Source organism: Leucopleurus acutus (genome assembly GCF_964270905.1).
Source record: "Leucopleurus acutus genome assembly, chromosome: 17".
NCBI lineage: Eukaryota > Metazoa > Chordata > Mammalia > Artiodactyla > Delphinidae > Leucopleurus > Leucopleurus acutus.
In genome coordinates, this window is record NC_139159.1 from 12554193 (window position 1) to 12569715 (window position 15523).

Genomic DNA, 15523 nt, shown 5'->3' on the forward strand with positions numbered 1-15523 from the left:
GTAGGGGTTTCATAAGCCAAGTTAAGGGTTTAAACCTGCTCTTACATGATGGGGAACCACTGAATGGTTTTGCACAAGTAAATACATTACATCTTCAGGTTTGCATTTTTGATAGGTTACTTGGGTGCAGACAATACAGAAGGCAGGGAAAACTTCTAAGTTTACAGAGTGTGGGTGAAAGGTGATGAATACCTGCAATAATTATTCTCACAGACTTTTGTGAATGTACGTATATTATTAGTGAAATTCTTCAATGTGGAATTGCTAAGTCAGAACGTGTACACATAAAATATTGAGAGATACTGCAAAATTGTATTTAAAAAGCTTGTATACTCCAACAGTGCTATAATCCTCACTTCCCCACCCTCACCAAAAATGGGTATTTTACCTTTGTGTCATTCTTTTATTTCACATTTCTCCATTTAATATTAAAGGGAAAAAAAGGCAGGAGGATAAAAATTACGAAGATTAATTTTCATTAAAAACATACATGCTCAAGCATTATGGTTAAAACAAGTTAACTCTAGTATGCCAGAAAAATTAGTCATCATCACTTACCCATTTACCCCCCCAGTTTTATTGAGATATTATTGGCATATAACACTGTATAAGTTTAAGGGGTACAACATAATGATTTGATGTATATCAAGATGATTCCTACAAGTTTAGTTAACATCCATCACCTCACATAGTTATATATTGTTTCTTGCGATGAGAACTTTTAAGATCTACTCTCTTAGCAACTTTCAAATACACAATACAGTCTTGTTAACTATATTTACCATGCTCTCTATTACATCCCCAGGACTTATTTATAACTGGACAGTTTGTATCATTCTGATAGGTGAAATATGTTATTTCATTGCTTTTTAAATTTATATTTCTTATCATAGGTGAGTTGTGTGTCTTTTCATAAAGATATTGGCTGTTTGATTTCTTTTTATGAACCACTTACTCATATCATTTGTGGAATTTTCTACTGAATTGCTCGTCTTTTTAAATTCTGAGAGCTGCTTTTATATAGAGGAAATTACTACTGTGACTATCATCTGTTGTGACTTTTTTCTCTAGGTTTTTTTATTGTTTGTTTGTTTTTGTCTTTTCACCTTGTTTACGTTTTTTTCTTTTGTTTTATGAATTTATTTTATTATAGTCAAAATTACCCAGCTTTTCCTTTATGGCTTCTTGTGTTTTTGTGTCACGTTTCACCTTGCCATCTTTAACCTTCTTCTAACATCTACCCAGCCAGAGAAGACAAACCTGTCTTGCTTTGAGCTGCTGACATGTATTTTCTTAGCTATTATTTCACATCAACTTTGTGAGCCTAGGGGAAGAAAGAGATAAGGCAAGGGAAGTTTATTGAGGGCAAACACTAGTGCTTATTACAGTGAGTGATTGGCCTTGGCCTGAAGTCAGGTCTCTTTTCCAAGGCAGTCTCTCCTGTATGTCCCAGAACATCACACTTGTAGCCTGATGGGACACGGGTGGAACAGGCCTCCTCTTTCTGAAAGGAGGATATGGAAAGCTTCCTGCTTCCTACCTTTCTTCCGTCCCTTGACTCTCCTGTCTCTGCCGTTGCACCCCACTTTTTTTCTCTTGTTTATTGCCCACATTTCAAGAGGACTCTGGTCTAGGGGCCTACAGTCAGCAGGAGGTGCAGATGTGCTACACACAGAATAGAGACAGTCTTGCATGGGCCTTTAAAAATTATATAACTTAATTTTAAAAATTTGACCCACATGATATACCCATCTATGTAAAGTATTAAGATGCCTTATAATAGCACACATTTAAAGTTTTTTAATTGAGTGATTTCAGAACTTATTTGAAAATAAGGTTTAAAATCAGTTCTTATTTAGACCTCACATTGTTTTAAATGGCCCCCAGTTTTCAATGGCCATAAAAACAGAGACAAGTGATTTAAGCCCATCCCCAGACCTCCCCATGGACATAGTTCTTGGTCCTGAGAGGGCAGGAATGCGTGTTTCTTCAGGAACATTCATGTGCACAGGAAATGACTATTGACATAATCTTTAAGCCTAATAGTTAAGATTATTCTTCAGTTTATAATTTAAAAGCTTCTGACAGCTAAATGCTATGGTATAATTTATAATGAAAGAGTTTGAGTGATTGAGGTATATTTCACTGAGCTGGTTTCTCTTATGAGTTGAAACTAAGACTTGTGTAAACATAGGAAGGGAAGCCTTTCCCGGGTTTATGCAGTCGGGCAAGAATATTTAATGTCCCTCATTCCCAACTGTGCTGCAGTACCATCTGTGCTGTACTCAAAGTTTATAGGAAGCAAATCTATAGGATTTAAGGGGCATTTATTTTTTTCAGTAAAACAGTCATGTATAAGACCACGAGCCACCAGTATGTAACAAAATAAAAGTACATATTAATTTTCTTTGAGATATGCAATTTTATACTATTCCCCTAGTGCTCCTTTCAAACATTTGGAATCTTAGCTTTTGTATATTTTTGGTTACAATAACAAGAAAAACAAAACTAAGAAATCAAAAGTGTGTACCATGGAGAAAGACAGCAATAGTACACTACTAGCGGTAAGTCATCTGGGAAACTGTAGATATCACATCATGCATCAATGATTTTTTTTTAAAAAAAGAGTTTGTCATCAGATTAAGACAGAATCTGCCAATGCTGGAAGAGTTGAAGTTCATAGGTTTTCAAATAAATTACATGATTGATATAATTTGCAATGAGCTATACAGAGTTGGGAAAGAGCATTTAGATTAAACCCCTCTCTCAAAATAAGGTACCTACTACATGAATTTGGATCAGAAGCAATCTGTTTGACTTATCATTTCTTCTCCCTGCCAGCTAAGAATACAATTTTATATAAAGCCAGGAAGCAATTTGTCTTAAAAGATGCCAAATACAGTTCATGTGTTGATTTCTAAGGGAATTATGTTGGCCACGGTGGAGATGTTTTGTCTGTATTGGATTATTTCCTCAGAGTGGCACTATTGACACACCGAGGACTAAAGAAGAAGATTAAATACTGCTGGAAAATATATATAGAATTAACTCTATACCTCTCCCCCCCCCCCTAAACGAACAAACAAACCAAACCAAAAAAGAGATCTTACTAGAGCTTGCATAATTTCTCTCTGATAATAACTGGTTAGTTGCTTTTGTGAATATAAAATGAGGTCTTTTGAAAGAAGGATAAATTACTGAATAATTTAGCCTAAAAAGCAATTTCAACTAAAATACTGTGTATTTCAGTGAGGACAATCAGCATTTATTTATTTATTTATTTTGTACAGCTTCTTCTAAGTTTAAATAAAATCTCCATGAATAGATAAGAAAATTACTGTTTAGGATATCTGTAACTCTGCAGATTGAAGTAGTTGGGTCAAAAAACCCTTATCAAAATGTAAAATCAGTATTTTTTTTATCACCAAGTAACATGTGAAACAGATATCCTCACCTTTGTTCTATCCCAAACACCCACCTCCACCGTGGGACTTTTACTTTCCACTTCATTTCTTTTTGTTATTAAGTTTTTTTTTTTTTTTTTTCTATTGCGGTACGCGGGCCTCTCACTGCTGTGGCCTCTCCCGTTGCGCAGCACAGGCTCCGGACGCGCAGGCTCAGCGGCCATGGCTCACAGGCCCATCTGCTCCGCGGCACGTGGGATCTTCCCAGACCGGGGCACGAACCCGTGTCCCCTGCATCGGTAGGCGGACCGTCGACCACTGCACCACCAGGGAAGCCCAAGTTTGTTTTTTAAAACAGTTAACGTATATACTTTCTTTTTTCCATTTTTATTTATTTATTTCACATCTTTATTGGAGTATAAATGCTTCACAATGTTGTGTTAGTTTCTGTTGTATAACAAAGTGAATCAGCCATATGTACACATATACCCCCATATCCCCACCCTCTTGCGTCTCCCTCCCACCCTCCCTATCCCACCCCTCTAGGTGGTCACAAAGCACCCAGCTGATCTCCCTGTGCTATGCAGCAGCTTCCCACTAGCCATCCATTTTACATTTGGTGGTGTGTACATGTCCATGCCACTCTCTAACTTCATCCCAGCTTCCCCGTCCCCTCCACCCGTGCCCTCAAGTCCGGTCTCTACGTCTGTGTCTCTGTTCCTGCCCTGCCACTAGGTTCATCAGTACTGCTTTTTAAAATCCCATATATATGCATTAGCATACAGTATTTGTTTTTCTTTTTCTGACTTACTTCACTCTGTATGACAGATTCTAGGTCCATCCATCTCACTACAAATGACTCAATTTCGTTCCTTTTTATGGCTGAGTAATATTCCATTGTATATATGTGCCACATTTTCTTTATCCTTTCAACTGTTGATGGACATTTAGGTCACTTCCATGTCCTGGCTATTGTAAATAGTGCTGCAATGAACATTGTGGTACATGACTCTTTTTGAATTATGGTTTTCTCAGGGTATATGCCCAGTAGTGGGATTGCTGGGTCATATGGTAGTTCTATTTTTGAGTTTTTTAATGTAGCTTTACTGATATATAACTGACATACAATAAACTGCACTACAAGTATTTTTACAACCAGGAAAAGAAACAATATTTTAAAGTCTGTTGGAACTAGTTCTGCTTCTAAAAAGGTATTTCCTTATTCCCCCAAATTATCACTATAGAGGAATTGTAAATGTTTTTTTTGTGACTATTACTGAGAGAGGTGAATGAACTGACAGAAATTTAAGTGAGAACTTCCCTTGCAGATTATGGGATAATACTGTGATCCAAATATACCCCCCTCCCCGCCCTATTATATATACTCCACTAAGGACAGCATGCTGAAGAAGCTAATACCAAGTAGGTATCTATCTTCTAGAAAGATTTTCAAGTGTACCTTCATTATTTGTTAAATGACCATAGAGACAAATATAAATTTAGCAGACTAAATTACTTTTCAAATTAGTGCTTTATTTTATCTTATCCTTTATCTTGACCATGCACCATTAATCAAAACAGCATGCTCCTTGGAAACTTTGGGTGAAAATATGCAATTTCACCTCAGATTTCCCAACCTACCAAAAGCTGTTAGCGTATTTAGCAATTTAATAAAATGTTATGAAAACCTATGACAGAAATATAGTTCTTTGGCATTAAAACATTTGTAACTGGACAAGAAGAAATAAAAAGTAATACTGTTTAAGACAATGACTAATGATTTAACAGGAGGATTTAGAAAAGTCTGATAATTCAACAATAGTCTTAATTTTTCCCCAGTTAAATGCTTTAACAACTATAACCAAATAGATTATTAGCGATAAAACCATTTTTTTCTGAAATTCTTGCTAGCACATTTAGTGTTTACAGTTCAGTTCCAGGTAACTTTAAAGAAGTTCTGATTTCATACCTTAAGATAAAAGATTATTCTTAGCACTTTTTATTCCAATAACTTATGATAGTGAATGGCTGAATCCATCTCATTTTACTTTTTATTCCTTTCAATGGTATATGAGTAGGTAAATATACTCACAAATATTTAAATATACAAACATTTTTGCTACATATTAATATGTAGACAGCTTTCATTGTATGGCTTTTCTTTTAAAGACATGCTTTGGTCACATTACAAGGAGTATATTCACATTAAAATAATAAAAATTACAAACTAACTGTAAGACATGAGTCAAAACATGATCATCCTCGAATCAACTGAATGATAGTTTTTGCCTTCAGAAAGTCTTTTACTTCATTTCACTGCCAAAAGCTGGAGTTAAACGGAGGAGAAAATGAAATGGTGGTTCTGCTGCTATCTTAATTCAACCAAGTCCATTCATACACATTTCTATTTAATAATCTTGGATGAAACCCAGCAACTTTAAAACTGTGGGTTATCGAGAAATGAATGAACTTTACACCTGGACAGTGGACTAGTAAAGAGTGAGGAGGAAAACAAGAAAGGGAGATAAAAGGGAATCTAAATCAGCAAAGACATGACAAAAGAGACTGATGATTTCTTTTTTTCCAGGTGTCTCTGTTGCACCCTGTTGTTCTGAGATTCAGTGTGTTCCCTGACAAATGTCTCCACTTCGTAGCTAGGACCCCCAGGCTCCTGGCGAAACTGAAAGCACTGGTTCAGTCAGGCATAACAGCTGCTCCCTGGGCACTTCATGTGCAGGGTAGTGGGAGAGGCCCATAGCAGAGGGCTTTCCTTGCTTGTAGGTCCAAATCAGGGCATCCTGTATCACAGGATGGCCACTCTGTGTCCTCAGACCCCCTCAAGGTACAGATCAGCGCCAGAATTCCCAAGTCAGACAGGATTTCTCCCATTTCATAAGGGCCAAGTAGGTAGACTGTGAACAGCAACTGACATGGGGAGAAGGGACCTGGCCAAAGCTGTGACTGTGAAGGTTACGGGGGTTCGCTGGAGGCCCCTAACAGGCCTGAATGTGCCACTCTCTCTACAGGGCTACAGCTGCACCTGTTTACCTAGTCCGGGACCTCAAAGAGAGTGGGGTGGATATGGAGTGACCAGGGGGGAGGGTGACAAACCCTGCTGCCCAGTGACACCCGTCTGCTGTTCACACAGGGCTGCAGGGTTTCCCAATGCCTTCCACAATTTGGAAACATAATAAGATATTTAATAATACTCTAGGAAGGTGGCCAAGCCCTGGCCTAGGAAGCAAACCATTTCTAATACTCCAAGTTTTCTAAGAGGGAAAAATAGTTATAGAAGTTGCTGCATTGTCATATTACCTCAACAGTCTTTTCACACATATTCAGCTAAAACTGAATAAATGATCTCAAGCCTTCCAAGTGGAACGGCTTCTTAGACCAATATTAAGCACAGACTGGTTTTCACAAAAGTGAAATACTGGTGTTTTACAAACCCAGCTTTTATTTTTTTTAAACCAGGAAGATTGTATACATAGATATTAGCTTTTCAGTTTGTAACAGATATACTACAGAAAATGTGTGTATTCTTTGGATACATACACAATTCTTTGCTTTCCTATGTCTCTTTCTTTTTTTCCATTAGTTTCTCCTGCACTATATAGTAGTGACTCTCTCACACTGAATAGATAAGCTGTGTGTTTTACATTATTATTATTACATTATTTACCAGACTGATTATTTCATTCCACATTTATTTAGATTAGATAAATCTGAACATCCAACTATGGATTCACATGTAAACTTTCAGAAATGATGTTTGTTAGGTCTGATGTAATAAATATAGAACTATTTCATATCATTTAAAAACAACGACATCACTTTCTACCAGCCTCCCTCAGGGGAGAGCCTAAGGCTGTGAGTGTGTTGGAATATTGTCATGATTTATTTTTTCTCCAGAGACAGAATGCTTCAGAAACTGACCAGTAGCACCAATGTACAATCTTGATCGCATGGGCCATTTCTGAAAAAGAATATTTAAACAAGAATCCAAAAGTTAGTATCTGTGACAGATATAGTGTATAATAGTAATATTAAAAATTCCAAATACCTCAATGCAAATGCAATATCATGTAGCTAGTAACAATGATAATTATGAAGTCTAAGTGATGACACAAAAAAAGTTAATAATAAAAGTAAATAATGCTAATAATAAAATTATTAGTGCTAATAATAAAAGTAAAAACATACCCAGACTTTGGTTATAATTATATGAAATAATACGTGTGCATGTGGACCAGAACTGCAAAAAATCATGGAGAATGAATATATTTAAATGTAGGAAAATATATCTACCCACAATGTTTTAATGTTAAACTAAACCTAAAACAAAATTAAGCCTAAAACAAGATCCCTGGCTTTAAAAATATTTTTAAAAGTTATATGTAGGACTTCCCTGGTGGTGTAGTGGTTAAGAATCCATCTGCCAATGCAGGGCACACAGGTTCATCCCTGGTCCAGGAAGATCCAACATGCCACGGAGCAACTAAGCCCGTGCGCCACAACTACTGAGTCTGCTCTAGAGACTGCGAGCCACCGCTACTGAGCCCGTGTGCCACAACTACTGAAGCTTGCAGGCCTAGAGCCCGTGCTCCGCAATAAGAGAAGCCACCACAATGAGAAGCCCGCGCACCGCAACGAAGAGTAGCCCCCGAGTGCTGCAACTAGAGAAAACCCGCGCGCAGCAACAAAGACCCAACGCAGCCAAAAATAAATAAAAATTTTTAAAAATACTAAAAAAAAAAGTTATATGTGTTAAGTATTATGCATCTACATTTGTCAAAGGACTACAAGGAAAAGTGACTAATTCGACTATCTAAACATTTTATCTAGCTAAAAGCAATATCTTGAAGTTGCACATATTAGAATGTGTGGTGTTACATAGCTAGAACATCCAGGTTAAACGACTGCTTGTACTGGCATCACACAGCTCTAACCTTTCAGTAATCATCACATTTGTATTCTGATTGTGTCTTTTCTAAATTTACCTTTAAAATGGACAGCCTCTCAAACAATACAATCAATTTCCAAACAGGCACAATGATGAAAAAATATACTACATAGGTAGTACTTTTAAGATGGACTTTCTTTTTTTTTAAGAGAGGAGGGTCATATAATTTTAGTTCTAAGGTCCTTGGAATACTAATCAGAGAAATAGTGCTTTTTTTTTTTTTTTAATACAAAGATAAGTCCTTAGACAAAAAGAGTGCAACCTTTAGGTCAGCAGTGGGGTCCCACACTCTCCAGAGAGTAAATGATGCTGTGAGCAGCAGGCTCTTTTCACCAGCAAACATTCATGGGCAGACTGCTGGTTACACAGCACCATGAAATGTTCTTAAATGCCTCGCAGATGATCCACGGTGCTCAAACAGAGGTACAATTATTAACAATCCAAAGTCCGTAAGAGCTCTGGGTTTTCAACACAAGTTGCATATTAGAATCACATGGGAGCTTTAAAAAATACTGATGGCCAAGTCACACTCCAGGCCACTTAAATCAGAATGGACCTCTTTGGAGAAGTATAAGGTAGAGTCAGTTCTTATCTGGAATAATATAAGCCTTCCTTATACTTCCGAATACAGTTACTGTCACCTAAACTGGGATTCCAGATGTAGAATGTACCCACAGGAATAATAAGTAGGCATGTGATTTTTATTTCTCCAGATAGGATAAGTGAATTTAAGAGTCCTAAATTCAGATTATTCTGCTGGGAATCTACACTTTAACACAGATTAAATATAACATCTGTGTTACTTGGAATTTAAATGATCCATTCCTATATAATCTTCCTATAAACAAACTTGTATTTTATGTTTGATACAGTAATAAGACTGACACTGTGTTACTTATTTTTGCAAATCCATTTCAGGTTTTGTTTTTTTAAATCATAGATGTGAATTCTTGTACTTTCTGGGCATATCATGTTGATCCTATTCTTGGGATCCCTGCTACCAGTTGGTAACATTAAGTGTTTTAGAAACTAGCCTGGGATTTTTTTATATGTTTGGATTTGGCATTGTTAGATCAGATTTAAGGCCTGCATTATACTGAAAAATCTAGTGTCATGGTATTATGTATTGAATGTTTGTGTTCCCCCAAATTCATTTGTTGACGCTCTAATGCCCAACGTGATGATATTTGGGGAGGTAATTTTGGTTAGATGAGGTCATGAGGGTGGGTCTCTCATGATAGGGTTAGTGGCCTTTTAAGAAGGGGGAGAGCTCCCCTTCTTTGAGAAAGAGTTATGTCGGCCAGCTGCAAGACAGGAAGAGAGCTCTCACTAGGAAGTGAATTGGCCAGCACCTTGATCTTGGACTTTCCAGCCTCCAGAACTGTGAGAAAACAAATTTCTGTTGTTTAATCCACCTAGTCTATGGTATTTTGTTATTGCAGCCTGAGCAGACTAATATTCACATGTAGCAAATAGTGTAGCGTAGCGCATAGGTCATCAATTTCAAGTGCAGAATTTTAGGCATATTATAAACCAGTGCTTTTCAATCTTTTACATTCCTGCCACATTTTCATGAGCATAAAAATCTCATGCTCAAACCTCAAATGTAATGTGAGAATTCTACATTTGAAAATGTAGATAATAATTTGAGAATGTGAATTAAACACATCTAAGTATAAATAAAATAAAAATACTGCTGAATGCTCCCTGTTAGTTCTCTCTGCTACCTGGGTTCCACTGTACTGAGAATCACTCTAAATCATGCAACCAAGAGTGGAGACAAGTGAAGGCATCTGTTTTTTACAGCCTTGCTAGTATGTAAGTAATTTATGAAGCAAATCTAAAAATGTATATGTGGATTTTTGCTTGATTTTTCATGGACTTAATAAAACTTCCCTTTTTAATAACTTTGTGTCCCTGGATTTTCAAAACGTTTTCAAATGATTTTATTCAAATGAATTTAATGTAGATACATAAATAGTTTTAAGAGTCAGAAATAAAAATATAAATACAATATTGGTTAGGTTGCATGTCAGCCTCATGCCAAAAAAGCCAGGTGACTGATTTACATTTTACTTCTCAATGGTCTGTTTTAGCATTGTGTAGATTAACACAATCCTGACCTCTACTTTACCTAATAAGTCATACTTAAAATTATGTAGTTTCATTAGCTTAGAACAATCTAGCAAACTCATACAATTAACCAGAACTGAACCTGAAACTGAAGACTAAAAATATATTCCTGGTTTTTGGAGTTAAATGACTCCAAAATAACAAAACTTTGTATTTATTTTTTGAAATTATTGTTTATCTGTATTATCAACAATGATTCTCCAGGGGTAATGCAATTAATAAAGCCATCTGTGCTTTTCTTTCAATGTAAGTATCTGAGATATACCCCTGTTCCCTTGGAGAAGCACTGCCCTTTCAGACACTGGTGCTGATCAGAACTGCTCACATCCCAAAGGGATAAAAACTGCTGTTTTAGGCTATGCCCTGGGATTCCAGTCTCTTAAACCTTCCAGTTTCATTTGAGGTACTCATAATGTAAATTCCCAACAATGCTAACAGTGCTAAATCCCCACTACTGATAATAAGAACTGATGATTCAAAATTATGGCCTTGAAATAGTTGTTAATGGATCTTTGATCAAAGTAAAGACCCCCTTACGTTGTAAGGCAGAAAAAGTCATTTTGGAACACTCTTTAACTATGTAAACCAAAAAGTACAAATAATCAGAATATCTTTATTTCTTTGGCATTAGATTAATCAATGATAGACTTAATTTTTAAGCATTTTGGTAGTCTCTGTAAAATAATGTGTCACAGGCAGTTTCAATTATGTATGTAAAATCTCTTTCCTCTGCACCTCCACTGCATATGGTTATAGCCTCTCTTATGGCACATACTACATTCTCTCTTATAATACTGTTATTTATATTTCTGTCTTTGTCTCTATTATATGCTCATTTAGGGCAGGGATCGAGTCTTACCCTTAATTGCATTCACTCTCTTAACAGTGCTTTGCACAAAGCAGGCACTCAGTAAATGATTTTAAAATAGACTAGTCACTTGTTCAACCATCATCAATTTCATTTTTAAGAGGTAATCTTTGGCTTTCTTTCATTATCCCTAGAATTGTCTTTTAAAATAAAAATAATTGATTCAGAGGACAAATGAGATTTAATTTTTCTTTAAAGAGTTATATGACTACAAAAATATTTGGTACAGGAGTCAGGGCAAAAAAACTCTTGTTAAGCTTATTGTTACATGAAAATTATGGTTTTAACATTACTCATTCAAAAAAGCACTGCAAGAAACTAAGGTGAAAAACAACTGGATTTCTCATCTGATTTCTCTCTCCCACAAAGAGGCATTTAACAGATGTCTTTTGTATTAAAGCCTACTTAATGTTAAAATAAACTTCCTTAGAGTATAATGTCAAGTCAAAAGAAATCTAATATTAATGATATATTTGAATAGCAATCTAATGTACCTAATATCAATCTAATGTTAACATATTAGTAGCATCTAATATCAATAGTAATACAAAACCCCTTAATTAATAACGAATAACTTTCCAGCTGAGGTTATACAACACATGAATGGAATGGAATAATCTACCATAATTATGAATAAATGATATCTCAAATTTTTATACTTAATATTTGAACTAGTTTGAGTCTATCATCATGTTGATTAAATGTGCAAAGTAAATTTTATTAAACCTTACCACAGAATTTTAAGTTCAGTAAATATTAGAGGATGTACTTTACCCTCAATTGATACTGATTATTCAATAATTTATTGAACATTGATATCCATTTTGAACAGAAAACCTGATCAATGTAAGATTTGAAAACAATCAAATCTAGGAGAAAAGGATGATGAGAGTCTAAATACTGCAATATAGGTAATGAATCATAATAATATATACCGTATTAAACAAAAACCCTGACCACTCTACCTATATGTAATGAAAAAATACAAGAGGAAGTCTCTTGGATAATTTTGTACATTATGTAATTTGAATATTTAATCAGAACACAACATATATGCTAACTTATTATGAAAATCACATAAACTCATTATAGTTTTTCTAACATTCTTGGTGGTTGTCTAGTCCATGATCGTTAACCTTCATTAAAACGGACTGAACATTTACTGTGTGGGGACGCAGAATCGTCTCCTTTTGTTTTTACCAGCTTTACAAAAAATTTTCAACATTGGTTTCCTAGCATTAGTTAGGGGCAGATACTTCCGTCACCCCGTTTAATTCCTGAAACTTTTCAAATATTTGATAAACACCACAATGGTAACAATGATGTAAGCTTAAAACCCTCAAAGGCTCATAAATGTAACTCGGACACTAAAAATGATCAGGACGTGCAACCAAGCACCCCACCAGGCACCCGCAAGAAACTTCTCATCTAGGAAAGGAATCCTGTAGGTTGCATCCTATAAGGGGCTTGAGACTCCCCTACCCAAGCCAGCCCGGGTTTAAACCCTCTACCTGCAAACCGTCAAGGAGCAGCCTTGTGCAGTGTGGACCTCGCTACGGGTGCCTTCGCGGGCCAAGGTCGCTCTCCTGATCTGTTCCCCGCCTCACCCTGAAGGAGGGGTGAGAGCTGGGCGGTATCTGCCCAGGCGGGGGCAGACCCCGCGGTCAAGGTGCCATGCTCCCGGCCTCCGCTCCGCAGTGCGCCCTGCCCGCCTACCTTGACAGGGTGTAGGTAACCATCCCCGCGCAGGGCGCCCAGTCCGGGATCCGCCGGTGCGTCGGCGTCGTCCTGCAGGCTGCGAGTGAGGTGCGCGATGTAGGTGGTGGCCAGTAGCAGCACGTCCAGCTTGGACAGCTTGGTGTCCGGCGGCACCGACGGCAGCGTGCGCTGCAGCTCCAGGAAGGCGTGCCGCAGAGTCTGCACGCGGCTGCGCTCCCGCGCCGCGTTTGCAGCCGCCGGCCTCCCGCCCCCCGAGCGCGCGCCGCCGCCTGGGCCCGCCGGCCCCGGTCCGGTCCGTCCCTGGCTCGAGTCTCGGGTGGCGGCTACCGGTGGCGCGGGCTCGTTGCTGGCGATCAGGTGGCTGCCTGCGGGGCCGCCGCTGTCCATAGCGGCTTCCGGCGCCGCGCGCCCTGCAAAGGACGGAAGGCGCGGTGAGGCCGGGGCGCCGGTCGAGTTTAACCCGGGGAGGCGCAGCCCTCCCGCTCCCCCTGCGCGCCGTGCCCGGCCGTCCGACATGGCTCCAGGCGATCTCAGAGTTGGGCACCTTTTGACTGGGGCGCTTTTGCCTCCCGGCGTCTGGGGAGAGTGGTGGGGACCGAGTGTTCCTGGGCTGCTTGGAAGGATGAGGAGGAGCGCGGTGCCGGCTTTACTTTCCGCCGACAAATTAATCGGAAGGGCTACGCTACCGCGGAAAAAGATTTCGGAAGCACAGCTCCGGTTCGGAACTTGTTAGCGCTTCTGGAACGCTATCCCGCCTGTCCAGCAGTAAAGATGCAGCTGGTCAACTCGTGGAGCGTGGCGGGAAGCCCTGCCTCGCCAGGGCCAGCCGTGCCCACGCCGGCCGCCCTCGCACCATCAGCTCCCGAGGCCCGGGGACCTGAGGGGCGACGGCAGGAGCTCAGTGCAGTTTCTGCCGGAGAAGCGGGGGACCGGTGGCCTCTCCCGGGACTAAGGCACCCGCTACCCCTCCAAGCCCGGGAGCAGCGCGGCGGGGGTCGGACCGGGGCCCTCACCTTTCCTGGAGCGGCCGTACGAGGTTCGGCTCCGCTGCGAGAGCAGGCGAGGAGCGTCGAGCTGGGTCTGCGTGGCCAGGACCGCGCCGGTCACTCCATCCTCGTCCAGCCGAAGGCTACGGCCGCTTCCAGCCTGGGCCGGACGCGCCTTTTATGCGGGCTCCTGCGAGGCGAGGCGTGCGTGCTGGCCAAGCTCGGCGTGGGATGACCGCAGAAGGACCAGCTGACGTCCGCAGGCACCTGAGGTGCCGTGCAGGGGACTCAGTCCTCTCCGAGCAGCCCGTCCGCCTCGGGAGAGTCATTAATGCAACCGTCCGGCGGGGAGGGGCCGGGCCAGAGGGGGCGGGGCGTCTTCTTGGCCCCGCCCCTCCGCGTCCAGGTTCTCCCCGGGGCGGGACTCCGAGAGCCGCACGTCCAGCGCCCGCGGGGTTGGCGGCCGGCTGGGCCAGAGCCGCGGTCTGGGCTGTAGGACCCCAACGCGGCCTCGCAACTTAGCTCGTCTCGCCGCCGCCCTTCCGCCTCGGGCCCAGTCTGAGCTCCGGCACCTTCCAGGCCGGCGCCGAGCCGAGGCGGGAACGCGGCCGTTTTGTTGAGCGTGACGTAACTTTCTGTGAGGAACTGTGGAGTGTGCCGCCTCGAGGCGCTCACCTTTCACTCTACCACAAGGTAAATGTCTCCCGCTGCCCTAACTGCTTAAAGCGTAGTCCCTCCACCCTCGGGATTCCGTGACCAGTTTACTGAGCCGCCCAGAGATAAACTGCACTTAGCTCGAGCGCGCCCACTGTCTGTGGTACCTTAGGAAGTTCCCCCAGTCGCGGTCGCTTCTCCCCGAGGTTCCGGCGCCTCACCCGTCCCCCAGGGGCCCCCGCTTTGTTTCTCTATTTGGACGGATTTGGAGTTTCCCTGCGGGGAACTCGCCTGAAGTGTTTAGCCCTCGTGGCCCCCCCGGGGAGCGGGGACGGCGGCCGTGCGGGGAGGGGCTCTCTCCGGCCTCCTTGAGAAAAGGGGGCGCTGCCCCGCGAGGCCCATTCCCAGCCGCCCAGGAAGCCTGGGCCCTGGACGCCCCCCCGACCCTCTGTGGCTTCCGCCCGTTTGGACCCATCGCCTTCAGAAGTGAGGTCTGAGCGGACGCCCCGTATTTCCCAGCGACGTGATTAGTCCATCCTTGAAAACAGTGCCTGCGTGGGGAAGAGCAGGACGTTAAAACACCTTCTTTGCGGTCAAGACTGAATATCGAATTTAAAATAGCATTAATGAAACCGCTCTTCTATACCTGACATAATTTCATCCTTTACCATAGATTTTAAAATTGGAGCTACAGACTAGTGCATAGTAATGGTGGCACTTATTGTATTTGAGTGTAGAATTCCACACACTTTAAGTATACTAGTGAATCAAAAGAATCCTCAGGTTTTCATCTCAA

General features: G+C 41.0%; 2 protein-coding genes across 2 annotated transcripts in view; both read right to left on the reverse strand.

Moving 5' to 3' along the window:
• Window positions 1–7266: 7266 nt before the first annotated feature.
• TCF24 (transcription factor 24) lies at window positions 7267–14181 on the reverse strand (the record flags this gene model as incomplete). The annotated part of the gene is made up of 3 exons (XM_082858332.1): window positions 14101–14181; window positions 13085–13497; window positions 7267–7380 (listed from the first exon to the last, which is right to left on the reverse strand). The coding sequence occupies exons 2-3, from the start codon at window positions 13472–13474 to the stop codon at window positions 7267–7269; spliced, it is 504 nt and encodes a 167-aa protein (XP_082714458.1). The 5' UTR covers window positions 13475–13497; window positions 14101–14181.
• A 220-nt stretch (window positions 14182–14401) lies between these two features.
• The window catches only part of PPP1R42 (protein phosphatase 1 regulatory subunit 42), a gene marked incomplete at its 3' end in the record, with an annotated part of 39171 nt that continues 38049 nt past the window's right edge, over window positions 14402–15523 (reverse strand). Inside the window, 2 exon segments of the mRNA XM_082859004.1 lie at window positions 14402–14756; window positions 14949–15278. Coding sequence (XP_082715130.1) covers window positions 14402–14756; window positions 14949–15278 — 685 coding nt within the window.